Source organism: Amphiura filiformis, chromosome 1 (assembly GCF_039555335.1).
Source record: "Amphiura filiformis chromosome 1, Afil_fr2py, whole genome shotgun sequence".
In the NCBI taxonomy this organism is placed as follows: domain Eukaryota; kingdom Metazoa; phylum Echinodermata; class Ophiuroidea; order Amphilepidida; family Amphiuridae; genus Amphiura; species Amphiura filiformis.
In genome coordinates this window covers 9,188,288-9,201,304 of record NC_092628.1, presented here as the reverse complement: position 1 = coordinate 9,201,304, position 13,017 = coordinate 9,188,288, and the positions used below count along the sequence as shown (strand labels likewise).

The following is a 13,017-nucleotide window of genomic DNA, read 5'->3' as shown; positions in this document are numbered from 1 at the left end:
GTATAGGAAAATTGAAAGTGCTGAGAACTCTACACTCTTACAACAAAATCTTAACACTCTGTTTACATGGCAAAATATATGGCAGATGTGTTTTAAAGAAAACTTTGGCCAAATTGAGTTAATTGCAATTCTGGGTAAAAACCACATGTGCCTGCTAACGATCAAAAAAATTTTATTGCATGAGGTGAAAGGGCTTTGGTAGTAGGTTACAAAAAGTCACATCAAAAATTCCTCCGGAGCTTGTTGCCATAGCAACGGCAGTTTTATGATTTTCGTGATTTTTGCTTATTTTGGGGTGAAAATAAGGGAAAATATGTACTTTTCTGAATTGCTCCTGACTTTAAATTTGAGGTCACATTAAAAAAGCAACCTTACCACCATAAAGTATTATCTTTGTGCTTTAACCAGATGCAAAAAATATTTCAATAATATTTCTCCATGTGCAATTTTAGGGCTGGGCAACATTGCCAATTAAGCACTTTTGAAAAAATGCAATTTTTACCCTATCTTTGAAGTCTAAAAACTAATTTTGCTTGAGCACCCAGAATTATTTCCTCTTTGATGGTACTTGAGCAGACATTGCCCCTTTCAAATTTGGTAAAAAATCTCTGGGGCTATTTGACCTGTAAAGCCAGTGTTGCCAGAAAGTTTGATAATTTTCAAAAAAAGCATTTTTCGAAATAATGCATTTTTCTACATGTTCACTCATGTAACCTTTAATACCACCAACTTAAATATTTGCACACTTTGCACACATGATTAGACACACACTGCAACGGAAACAACACTTTGCGGCTGGGGACAAGTCCTGTCCTGCAAAAACCGGTATTGCCAGAAAATCTTACTTCATTAATCCAAATTTCCAATTTGTGCATTTTACAATATTATGTATTCGGTTAAGTTTATATTATCAATGTTAGTTGAATATAATGTGCATTTAAACATCATCTGATACAATACATGTTCAGACACATGGGCAAGTTTCTCGACAGGTGGCTTAGTAAGCCTTAGGCTTAGGAGACCTTGAGGATACTATAGGCTAAAGCCTATAGTTTTGACCCAAAATAGTAATTTTATATGGACATTTTTTGAAATATGACAAATGCATCTTGGAAAGTGTATCAGTTTATTAAGATGGATGTTAAATCAAAAAGGTGACCTATGATTTTGACCTATGACCTCTTGTAATTCATAAGTAGGCCTAAAATGCCGGTTTTCAATGATATTGTTCATTTTGGGTAAAAATGGACCCTTTTACCATTTTTAGCAATTTTTGCATTACAAAAGTTTTAAATTACACTTAACTTTATTGATAAATAGGGCTTCTTTAATTTTAGGCTATTGAGAGAATTCAACAAGTATGCAGTTTCCATGGCAACGACCATTAATGCTCATTTTTAAGCAAATATCTGTGAAATAGAGCTAAATTCCCAGTAAAATTAGCAAAAATGGGCGTAAAAGGTCGTTTCCTTGTAAACTGGCATCTCTTTGAATTCTCCTAATAGCTTAAAATGTTATGCCAATCAAACAATATTTTAAGCTTTATGATAATCCTGTTAATGAGAATACACGAAACTGCTGATTCTTGATTACGAATCCACAAGGCATAGCCGAGTGAACTCGTATCAAGGAATAACAGTTTCAAGTGTATTCGCTGATTTAGACCATTGCTTTATACTAACAATACGCTCTAAAACTGTGGATTCTTGCATAGAAACGTGTCAAGTGTTCATTCGTAGAAAATAATCTTCAGTAATGAATAGACGTCATAGCAATGGTTTAAGTACATTTTCCAGACATAATTTGTGTGATCTAGCCTGTAAATATATCAGATATTTTGTGTAATCTATTATGAGAATGATGAGTTTTAAACCTGACTCAACAGGCTTTCGTAGACTACATCTACACAATTTTTAGCGAAACATGGTACACAAGGCTAACAAAGAATCGAGGCTATATTGTAGATGAATCCAATTTCATGCATTCCTACACCTCAATGGCAGCCATAGCTGGCCATAGCTGCCCCCTATAGGTATATCCCACCTGAAATGTGAAATGATATGGCCTTGGCAGTGGCGGATCCAGGGCAGTCAGAGGGGGGATTTGAGAAAAAATAGAGAAAAATGTACGAAATGGAGTGGCCCTCCCGTCCCACTCGGGCCCTGCATATTGGCGGGCCCGCAGTAATTTTCACATGCGTTTAGGACGAGGACCCGCCTTCAAGCAATGCCTAAAATAATCGCCTTTCCTCCCTTTTCTCTTCTCTTTTTCCCCTTCCCCTTTCTCTTCTCTTCTTTCCTTTTTTTTGGAAGGGGGGCGGCCGGAATGAGGGGGCCGGGCCCACTGCCCCTCCCCCAAATCCGCGCCGGGGTCTTGGCGGGGATATGAAACTGCTCTCCCTTCCACCCAATGATCATACCATGATACTTTTGGAATGGCAATTTTTAACCAAATTGATAGCATATAGGCCTACACATACAGATAGAAAATTATCTTGAGGATTGTGTTAGAAACAAGGGGACATCGGGAAAATAGGGAGTGTTTTAATTGCAACAGCCTATCATGACCCACTAGCTTCTTCACCAGTTGGATTATTATTTGCATTGTAAACATGGTAAATATTGTCTGCACGGTTGTTTCGATGTGAACACATGTGATGTTACCTTTCCACCCTGGACAAGTATATCTTCAACAGGTCCTGTATCAACGTAAAAGTAGAATTCAAATTGATGGTATCAGAACGGATGTCTTAATTTAGGAGAGAAATTCAATAAGGGTGTCAAATAATGCAAATGTCAATATTGATGCCCCCATGGGAGTTTGAAGTTTATATTATTGTGCGTATCATTAATTTTACATGGCTACGTTTTCAAACAAATGCACGCATGTTTGACGAACTCAAAAATTACGGGTAAGCCTGTGGGTAAATTAATTGTCATATAATCTGGCAATACCATCATTGCCTAAGTTTCAAAACCTGTTTGTGATGGTGGTTAAAAAGGGTCCATTTTTGCCCAAAATGACCAAACTCATTAAAAACCTGCATTTTAGGCCTACTTATGAATTCCAAGAGGTCATAGGTAAAAATAGGTCACAGAAAAATATTGTGATTTCCTTTTTTTTTGATCCAAACGTCCATCTTAGTAAGCTGATACACTTTTTAAGGTGCATATATCATTTTCCAAAAAAATTTCTATGTACAAATTACTATTTTGGGTCAAAAGCAGGCTTAGTATCCTCTAGGTCGCCAAAGCCTAAGGCTTACTAAGCCACCTGTCGAGAAACTCGCCCATGTGTCTGAACCTGTATTGTATCAGATGATGTTTAAATGCACATTATATTCAACTAACATTGATACTATAAAATTAATTGAATAAATTGCACAAATTGGAAATTTGGATTAATAAAATATGATTTTCTGGCAATACCGGTTTTTGCAGGACAGGACTTGAACCCAGCCTCAAAGTGTTGCTTCCCTTGCAGTGTGTGTCTAATCATGTGTGCAAAGTGTGCAAATATTTCAATTAAGTTGGTGGTATTAAAGGTTACATGAGTAAATATGTAGAAAATGCATTATTATGACAAATGCATTTTTTGAAAATTATCAAACTTTCTGGCAACACTGGCTTTACAGGTCAAATAGCCCCAGAGATTTTTTACCAAATTTGGAAGGGGCAATGTCTGCCCAAGTACCAACAAAGAGGAAATAATTCTGGGTGCTCAAGCAAAATTAGTTTTAGACTTCAAAGATAGGGTAAAAATTGCATTTTTTCAAAAGTGCTTAATTGGCAATGTTGCCCAGCCCTAAAATTGCACATGGGGAAATATTATTGAAATATTTTTTGCATCTGGGGGAAGCACAAAGGCAATACTTTATGGTGGTAAGGTTACTTTGTTAATGTGACCTCACATTTAAAGTCAGGAGAAATTCAGAAAAGTACATATTTTCCCTTATTTTCACCCCAAAATAAGCAAAAATCACGAAAATCATAAAAACTGCCGTTGCTATGGCAACAAGCTCCGGAGGAATTTGTTGATGTGACTTTTTGTAACCTACTACCAAAGCCCTTTCACCTCATGCAATAAAAAATTTTTGACCGTTAGCAGGCACATGTGGTTTTTACCCAGAATTGCAATTAAGCACGGGAAATTCTTGCTTATACATGGGCAGATTCGGAAGTCTTTCGGAAGATAAATTATCCATACGAGTGTGTAACAAATCTCATCTTAAATATGTTAAAATTACCAAAGTGTCTTGTTATTCACCAATATACCATTTAGGTAATTCCCAAAAGCCTTTGCAAATTTAACGTTATCGTCGGTGCGCACAAGTTACTACGTAGTTCAACGTGAGCAGTGAATATGCGAACATCTACCAAGACGTGCAAATGATTACGGGAATTGCCAAAAATGTCAGTTGCATTTCAAATGTCATTTCAGCCACAGCAGCAGAAGTAAATTCTGGACTGGTGGTCGGCTCCGTGATTGGCGTGATTGTAATAGTTGTGATTATTGCGATTGTGGGAATAGTGATCTACCGGTAAATGAAAAATACTTTTTTAATAATAATAATAATAATAATAATAATAATAATAATAATAATAATAATAATAATAATAATACTGATAATAATAATAATGATAAAAATAATAATGGCTGTCTGAATGCGTTGCCATAACAATAATGAATGTATAATATTTCGTGATTTATATACATTATAATGTATTTACAGTGTAAGGAAATCTAGAGAAGAAAACAATGATTCTCCATACGAAGTGAATATCAGCCCATCTAAATCAATGGAGATGTCCTCCAGGAACCTTGGCTACCAACAAGACAAAGATCAACGTATATCAAGCGATGACTATGAGAATCCTGAACCACAGAGAGCACAATCCGAATATTATGAAGATCTAGACAAGAAAACTATGAGCAAGGAGCAGGAATATCAGTCTTTAGCCAAGGACGGTGAGAAGACGGAAGCGAAACAACCCAGGTATCAGAATGTTACGATGACTGGCAAGACACAGAGCTCTACACACGTGCCTGTTGACGAGTTTGATTATGAAGTTGCTGGACCTGCTGAAAGAAAGAGGTCTTCAGGATTGTATGAAGATCTGAATAAGGAGACAATGGATTCAAAGGATTAGGAATACCAAGATTTGGGAGAAGACAAGAAGAAACATTTTCAAAATGTTAATTTGTAAATGGTGTACTTGAAAAACATAAAAATGGCAATGAATTATTGATTTAATACGTACATACTTATTTGATCCATCATTGAATAGCGATCAGGAGATGGGTAAAATGGAATAAAAACTATCAAAAGTTTCCTCGTGAACTAGAAATTTAAAATGGAGGAAGCAGAAGTCTCAGAATAACAAATTCACCTAAAAATACGAGGTTTATGGATAAGATGGTTCTAATTAGTGAATTTTAATTGCCGCTATTTTGACGTGTAAATATTATAAAGAGGGGAATTAGGGTTTATTACGTATTTAAATACGTATTTAAATACTATTTAAATACGTAATAAATCCGAACTCATTTTGGAACAATTATAACGATACTAGTTAGATACTAGGAAAAATACTGAAATAATTATTGTTCTTGTAACGTGTGTAAATGATATCAGTTTGCTCTTTCTTGAAGAATAACTTCTTATGTCCATAGGTGACTTTAAATGTTTTATTTGGTGAGGATATAGTTTCTCAATATTTTTATACAATATTCAAGAAAAAACGACCTACTTGTACAATTATATTGTTGTCAACTTTTTTAATAAGGTTTCGGTTCATTCTTCGAATAATGACTATGAAGGTTGTTCAGGCCCATGCTCCAGAAAAAACTATGAATGTCGCATTGTCTTTAAAATATTGTGAAGCCCTGAATTGCAAAAAAGAAACACAACTTAATAAAATTAGATCAACCGACGCGTCGCGACGGTGGGAAAGCATGCCAATTAAAGGAAGAAAGAAAAGGTGGAAGATCCAGAAAGCGTAAGGCATGCACTAAGGATATCAGAAGATAACTACCAATGGTTGGATGATAAGCATCACTGATGATATCAGTCGTGCAACTAATATACCAGAATTGTGTAAATGTGGCATTATATCAATATGATATGAAATAATAACTTCTTGGGCTTTTTGTTTGAACACTCTGTAAATACATTTAGTAAAGTGTACTTTAGATTAAGGCAATAATAATATGTTCGTTTGTTTTTCGTTTGCAAGTAATACGTTTCGTACCTTTTAGTACCTTTGTTATTGTCAGAGATGTGCTAACATAGCCTGATAGTCAGTGGACTTCGGTTGTATATATAAATGCGCATATATAAATGCGCACGTGAAATACAGTTGATCGTTTAATGGACTCAGTGACAACAATTTTGCTTTGGTGTTCTGTCAATGAACTTGTTGACTTTCAAGTTGTATACGTATTTATAAACATTCTTGTAAGAATCTACTGCAACACATTGTAACATAATAATAAACATTGAAGACAGGTGGAATGGGGATTCATTAAATCATTTCAACGTTAGCTTCCTCATTTTGTTTCATTACTGTGTCTGTGTGATTTTCAATCAGAACCAAGTGGTACACCCACAGATATCAAGGCTACCAGCACAAACACTACCATAACGCTTTCTTGGAACCAACCTCTCTGTACGGAAAGAAATGGAAACATAACTAGTTACACCTATGATATTTTTAAGACCGAAAGCTCGGCTTTTATAGCTGAAGATGTGATGACATCGGATACATCAATTATTGTTAACAATCTAGAGACGGCGACTGAATATAGTTTGATAATATTAGCTAACACGAAAATAGGCGCAGGACCAAAGGCCGTTTTTCAAACTCAAACACTACACAAAAAAGGTATTGTATAACCCATATTTACAGAAGTAACTAAGGGCCATGCGGTTTGCTTTGTAACTCAGGATCTTGTGATCACAAATTCCGACTTATTGTGTGCCTGTCTTAGCCAGTTTGAAATAAAGAGATAGTAATGATATCAAAATAAAGAAAAAGTTAAGACAACTCAGGATCTCAAGAACTTATAGACAGTATCTGTTCAATTTTCACGGCGTCAGTATTTTAATTGTAAGCCCATCCACATTAGTTATCTCGAGACTTAAAGTCAGGAACTCGTAAACTCCAGCCGCGCTTGAGTTCCTGACTTCCTGACTTAAAGTCAGAAACATAGGATCACGAGATCTTGAGATCCTAACTTCATGACTTTAAGTACTGTATTATCTCCTCCAAGCAGTTTTATGGTTTTGTCAAGAAACTGAAGAAAGAAGCGGTCTGTATACCAGCGCTCAAGCATCAAGGTAGACTGATATCAGGTGGTAATAGGAAAGCTCAGGTGGTAAACAACCAATTTGACTCTGTTTTTACAAAAAAAATATGGAGAACATGCCTAAACAAGAAACAGTTCCTCCTATGCCAGAGATTCATGTAGATACAGAAGGAGTTACAAAATTATTACCAATATTCAAAAACGGAGACAGAACAGCAGCGGCCAACTATAGGACTGCTTCTTTAGGAATTTTGGAACATATTCTAGGGATAGTCAACACAGATTCCGCAAGCAACACTCATGTGAAACACAACTAATACTAACAACACACGACATAGGACAAGCACTGAACAGTCGAACGCCTTTGCACATGATCATCGTGGACTTTGCGAAGGCGTTCGACACCGTCCCACACAACAGATTACTCTTCAAAATACACAATTATGGTATCACAGGTAGTACACACACTTGGATTAAAAAAGAAATGTTGATACAACGTATTAAAGCAAGGAGTTGTAGTTAATGGTGATCATTCCAATTGGACTCACGTCTGTTCAGGCGTCCCACAGGGGGCAGTCATGGGATCTCTTCTCTTTTACATATTTGAATGACTTACCTACTAACATCAATTTCGAAATGCGCTTATTCGCAGATGACTGCTTTATGTATAGGAAAATTGAAAGTGCTGAGAACTCTACACTCTTACAACAAAATCTTAACACTCTGTTTACATGGCAAAATATATGGCAGATGTGTTTTAAAGAAAACTTTGGCCAAATTGAGTTAAGCACGGGAAATTCTTGCTTATACATGGGCAGATTCGGAAGTCTTTCGGAAGATAAATTATCCATACGAGTGTGTAACAAATCTCATCTTAAATATGTTAAAATTACCAAAGTGTCTTTTTATTCACCAATATACCATTTAGGTAATTCCCAAAAGCCTTTGCAAATTTAACGTTATCGTCGGTGCGCACAAGTTACTACGTAGTTCAACGTGAGCAGTGAATATGCGAACATCTACCAAGACGTGCAAATGATTACGGGAATTGCCAAAAATGTCAGTTGCATTTCAAATGTCATTTCAGCCACAGCAGCAGAAGTAAATTCTGGACTGGTGGTCGGCTCCGTGATTGGCGTGATTGTAATAGTTGTGATTATTGCGATTGTGGGAATAGTGATCTACCGGTAAATGAAAATACTTTTTAATAATAATAATAATAATAATAATAATAATAATAATAATAATAATAATAATAATGATAATAATAATAATAATAATAATACTGATAATAATAATAATGATAAAAATAATAATGGCTGTCTGAATGCGTTGCCATAACAATAATGAATGTATAATATTTCGTGATTTATATACATTATAATGTATTTACAGTGTAAGGAAATCTAGAGAAGAAAACAATGATTCTCCATACGAAGTGAATATCAGCCCATCTAAATCAATGGAGATGTCCTCCAGGAACCTTGGCTACCAACAAGACAAAGATCAACGTATATCAAGCGATGACTATGAGAATCCTGAACCACAGAGAGCACAATCCGAATATTATGAAGATCTAGACAAGAAAACTATGAGCAAGGAGCAGGAATATCAGTCTTTAGCCAAGGACGGTGAGAAGACGGAAGCGAAACAACCCAGGTATCAGAATGTTACGATGACTGGCAAGACACAGAGCTCTACACACGTGCCTGTTGACGAGTTTGATTATGAAGTTGCTGGACCTGCTGAAAGAAAGAGGTCTTCAGGATTGTATGAAGATCTGAATAAGGAGACAATGGATTCAAAGGATTAGGAATACCAAGATTTGGGAGAAGACAAGAAGAAACATTTTCAAAATGTTAATTTGTAAATGGTGTACTTGAAAACCATAAAAATGGCAATGAATTATTGATTTAATACGTACATACTTATTTGATCCATCATTGAATAGCGATCAGGAGATGGGTAAAATGGAATAAAAACTATCAAAAGTTTCCTCGTGAACTAGAAATTTAAAATGGAGGAAGCAGAAGTCTCAGAATAACAAATTCACCTAAAAATACGAGGTTTATGGATAAGATGGTTCTAATTAGTGAATTTTAATTGCCGCTATTTTGACGTGTAAATATTATAAAGAGGGGAATTAGGGTTTATTACGTATTTAAATACGTATTTAAATACTATTTAAATACGTAATAAATCCGAACTCATTTTGGAACAATTATAACGATACTAGTTAGATACTAGGAAAAATACTGAAATAATTATTGTTCTTGTAACGTGTGTAAATGATATCAGTTTGCTCTTTCTTGAAGAATAACTTCTTATGTCCATAGGTGACTTTAAATGTTTTATTTGGTGAGGATATAGTTTCTCAATATTTTTATACAATATTCAAGAAAAAACGACCTACTTGTACAATTATATTGTTGTCAACTTTTTTAATAAGGTTTCGGTTCATTCTTCGAATAATGACTATGAAGGTTGTTCAGGCCCATGCTCCAGAAAAAACTATGAATGTCGCATTGTCTTTAAAATATTGTGAAGCCCTGAATTGCAAAAAAGAAACACAACTTAATAAAATTAGATCAACCGACGCGTCGCGACGGTGGGAAAGCATGCCAATTAAAGGAAGAAAGAAAAGGTGGAAGATCCAGAAAGCGTAAGGCATGCACTAAGGATATCAGAAGATAACTACCAATGGTTGGATGATAAGCATCACTGATGATATCAGTCGTGCAACTAATATACCAGAATTGTGTAAATGTGGCATTATATCAATATGATATGAAATAATAACTTCTTGGGCTTTTTGTTTGAACACTCTGTAAATACATTTAGTAAAGTGTACTTTAGATTAAGGCAATAATAATATGTTCGTTTGTTTTTCGTTTGCAAGTAATACGTTTCGTACCTTTTAGTACCTTTGTTATTGTCAGAGATGTGCTAACATAGCCTGATAGTCAGTGGACTTCGGTTGTATATATAAATGCGCATATATAAATGCGCACGTGACATCTACAAGTCGCCATACCGTATTAAACGATATAAGGTACCCGGATGTACATAAACTCCCCGTGCAAAAGTATAGGGAAAATGACAGGTCGCAAGGAAAATTGCTTTTGCAAAATAGTGGCATTGATTGCAAAGGGTAAAATAACTTGACCCGAAAGATAAACTCTTTATTAACGTTTTCCATCACGGAAAAAAAATAACTACGGAAAAGCTAGATATAGCTGATTTACAAACTTATATTTCATAATTTCCGTGCTAAATGGGCGTGCCAATTGGCCATATCTATGACGTAGTGCTGGTTTCATACTATCATGCTGCTTGCCGCCGAGCGGCGTGACACACGCGCATTGTAGACAAACAGACACAATCAAGACTTGTGAATGGCTGATAAGTCATGCCTCTTGTCGCAACGGCATGAAAGTATGAAAGGGGACATGATTGGCTTTAAGGTCAGAACTGTGCAGTCGGCGGATGACATGATCGAGCCGGCAACTTCTGAAACCGCCCGGCCGTATGGCATTTTCCAATATAGTCGGTTAATTTTGTGGGGTTCATTATCGAACCCCAACGGTTTTAGCTTGTATTTATATTATTTATCAACATAGGCCTATTTGTTTGTGATATTTCAAGCGTTTTAAAATTTCAAAATAATCCCATTCAATTACACGGTTGACGATGAAAATTTACTGAATTTAGAGAATGCAATGCGGCCACCACCTGGAACTGTGGTCGCAATTTCAGTGATTGACAGTGAGGTAACACGAACATGGCACTGGCCATCTGGTCACGTGCGCATTTATATATGCGCATTTATATATACAACCGAAGTCCACTGATAGTGGTTCAGCCGAAAGCTGTGTATTTAAAACAAAATAAGGCATTTACAGGAAATCTGTAATTTATATACTGACAGTATATATAAATTAGCTACATGTATTTGAATGGGGCCTCAATTTTGACAATACTGCTGTTTTCCTCATATTTTGCCATTTTTCTTCATTTCAAAAATACCAAATGACAATTTCAATGAATTATCCTTCACTTTTAGGCAATTTATAAGCAATTTAATTAATTCAATTTGTTTTATTGTTTGCACTTTTGCTGGGATCAATTCACTAAAAGGGCCTTTAATAACCTGACAGTTAATCAATTGCGTTCGCACGAAACTTTAGTAGAGACTAGTCAGGACCGAGTCAAATTTAAAAATTGCCCGCGACTAGCGATTTTATATATGGTCGGTTTCCATCAGGGTAAACTCCCGATTGTCGGCTACGCTTGCCTGTCCTGTAAAAATGCCCTGACCCGCTACTGCGACCTCCTTCACCAGGTCACTTTTTTGTTAACACAAATGTAAACAGACGCTGGATATTTCGGTATTCGACCGCGACACCGAAAGTCGCTATCGAATTACTGCTTTATTAAAATGTAGCTTTTTCCTAAATCAAATCAAATTTGACTTAGCCGAAGTACTCTTTATGTTTTAAGAAATACTGACAATCCTAATCACTTCATTATTGTGTTTTGATGAATCCAAGTGTGTGAAAATATTGGATAAAAAAAACATAATAATGATAAAATTGGATGCGTTACGCCTAATATGTATTGGTCTCGCTATGAGTTTTAAAATTTAATTCATGGTTCGACCAATAAATATGGGCTCAATCGATCCAATTTTATATCAAATTCAATCTAAGTTCTACATGTATACTCTGTTTCACCTCGAGTTTGGTAATGACGTCATTAATGTTAAACGTGATTTCGCTGCAATAATACTGGCAAACGTACGCATGTGTAGGCCCTTTACACTCTGCGGGCAAGGCAGGTAAGCTATATAGTACCCCTCTCCGTTCTTCACAATCCCGTTGAGCCAGCCCCATCAACGACCATACAAATCCCGTACATCTAGCGAAATTCACTTTTGAATCACGGTAGGCGAACTTGTGCTATATCACTAAATTTGTACGAAAAACGGCTTATTTAACTAATGTCATCAGGGGCGGCACTAGATATATTTTCCCAACATCTTGAACTAACACCTAGGTAGATGCTTCTTTCAATATTCATCAATATTCAAATAAGGGTTAAGGTTAGGGTTATCTTATTTGCGTATCGGGGAATATTGAATGAAGTAACTACCAACACCTCGGATATTTGGTACTTCACAGTGTGACAGTAATGGAAAGCAACGTTCAAATGTTTGCCATTTGAGTTGTAACCTCCCTCCCCGATTTTTTATCCGCCATAAAAAAACGCCTTTAGACGCACGCCTTTAGACCTAAGCTAATCTAAGCTAATTGTGCTCATTTTAGTGATAAATTTTACCCCAGCACCTTTTTCCCGGAGGTAGGACCGGCCGTCAAAGATGACCATAGAGGGGGTTGGTGAGGCCAACCACTGGTTTCTACAGTAAATTAATGATTTTCATTTCACTCTTGTAAAATTGTTGAAATAGTCATTTCCTTTATATTGAAGGGAAAATTCGGTGAAAATCGCATTTGTGCAGAATTTTTGGCCAAAAAACAATTTTGCCTATACTTTTGTACATAGCCAGATTTTCCGAAATTTGCATGGGCGCCCTCACATTACGACGTCATAGTGACATGTGGAGAATGTTTGTATTTATTTTGGTATCACTGGAGAGAGGAGACACATATCTAAACTATACATTGGTACAAAATATAACGGTATATGACG

General features: G+C 36.0%; 2 protein-coding genes across 2 annotated transcripts in view; both read left to right on the top strand.

Moving 5' to 3' along the window:
- The window catches only part of LOC140147875 (uncharacterized), an 81,636-nt gene extending 75,397 nt beyond the window's left edge, over positions 1 to 6,239 (top strand). Inside the window, exons 10-11 of the mRNA XM_072169694.1 lie at positions 4,441 to 4,540; positions 4,733 to 6,239. Coding sequence (XP_072025795.1) covers positions 4,441 to 4,540; positions 4,733 to 5,150 — 518 coding nt within the window. The 3' untranslated portion in view covers positions 5,151 to 6,239. The remainder of the gene's footprint in view (positions 1 to 4,440; positions 4,541 to 4,732) is intronic.
- A 482-nt stretch (positions 6,240 to 6,721) lies between these two features.
- On the top strand, positions 6,722 to 11,774 carry LOC140147785 (uncharacterized). The gene is made up of 3 exons (XM_072169570.1): positions 6,722 to 6,884; positions 8,396 to 8,495; positions 8,704 to 11,774. The coding sequence occupies exons 1-3, from the start codon at positions 6,752 to 6,754 to the stop codon at positions 9,119 to 9,121; spliced, it is 651 nt and encodes a 216-aa protein (XP_072025671.1). The 5' UTR covers positions 6,722 to 6,751; the 3' UTR covers positions 9,122 to 11,774.
- Positions 11,775 to 13,017: the final 1,243 nt, after the last annotated feature.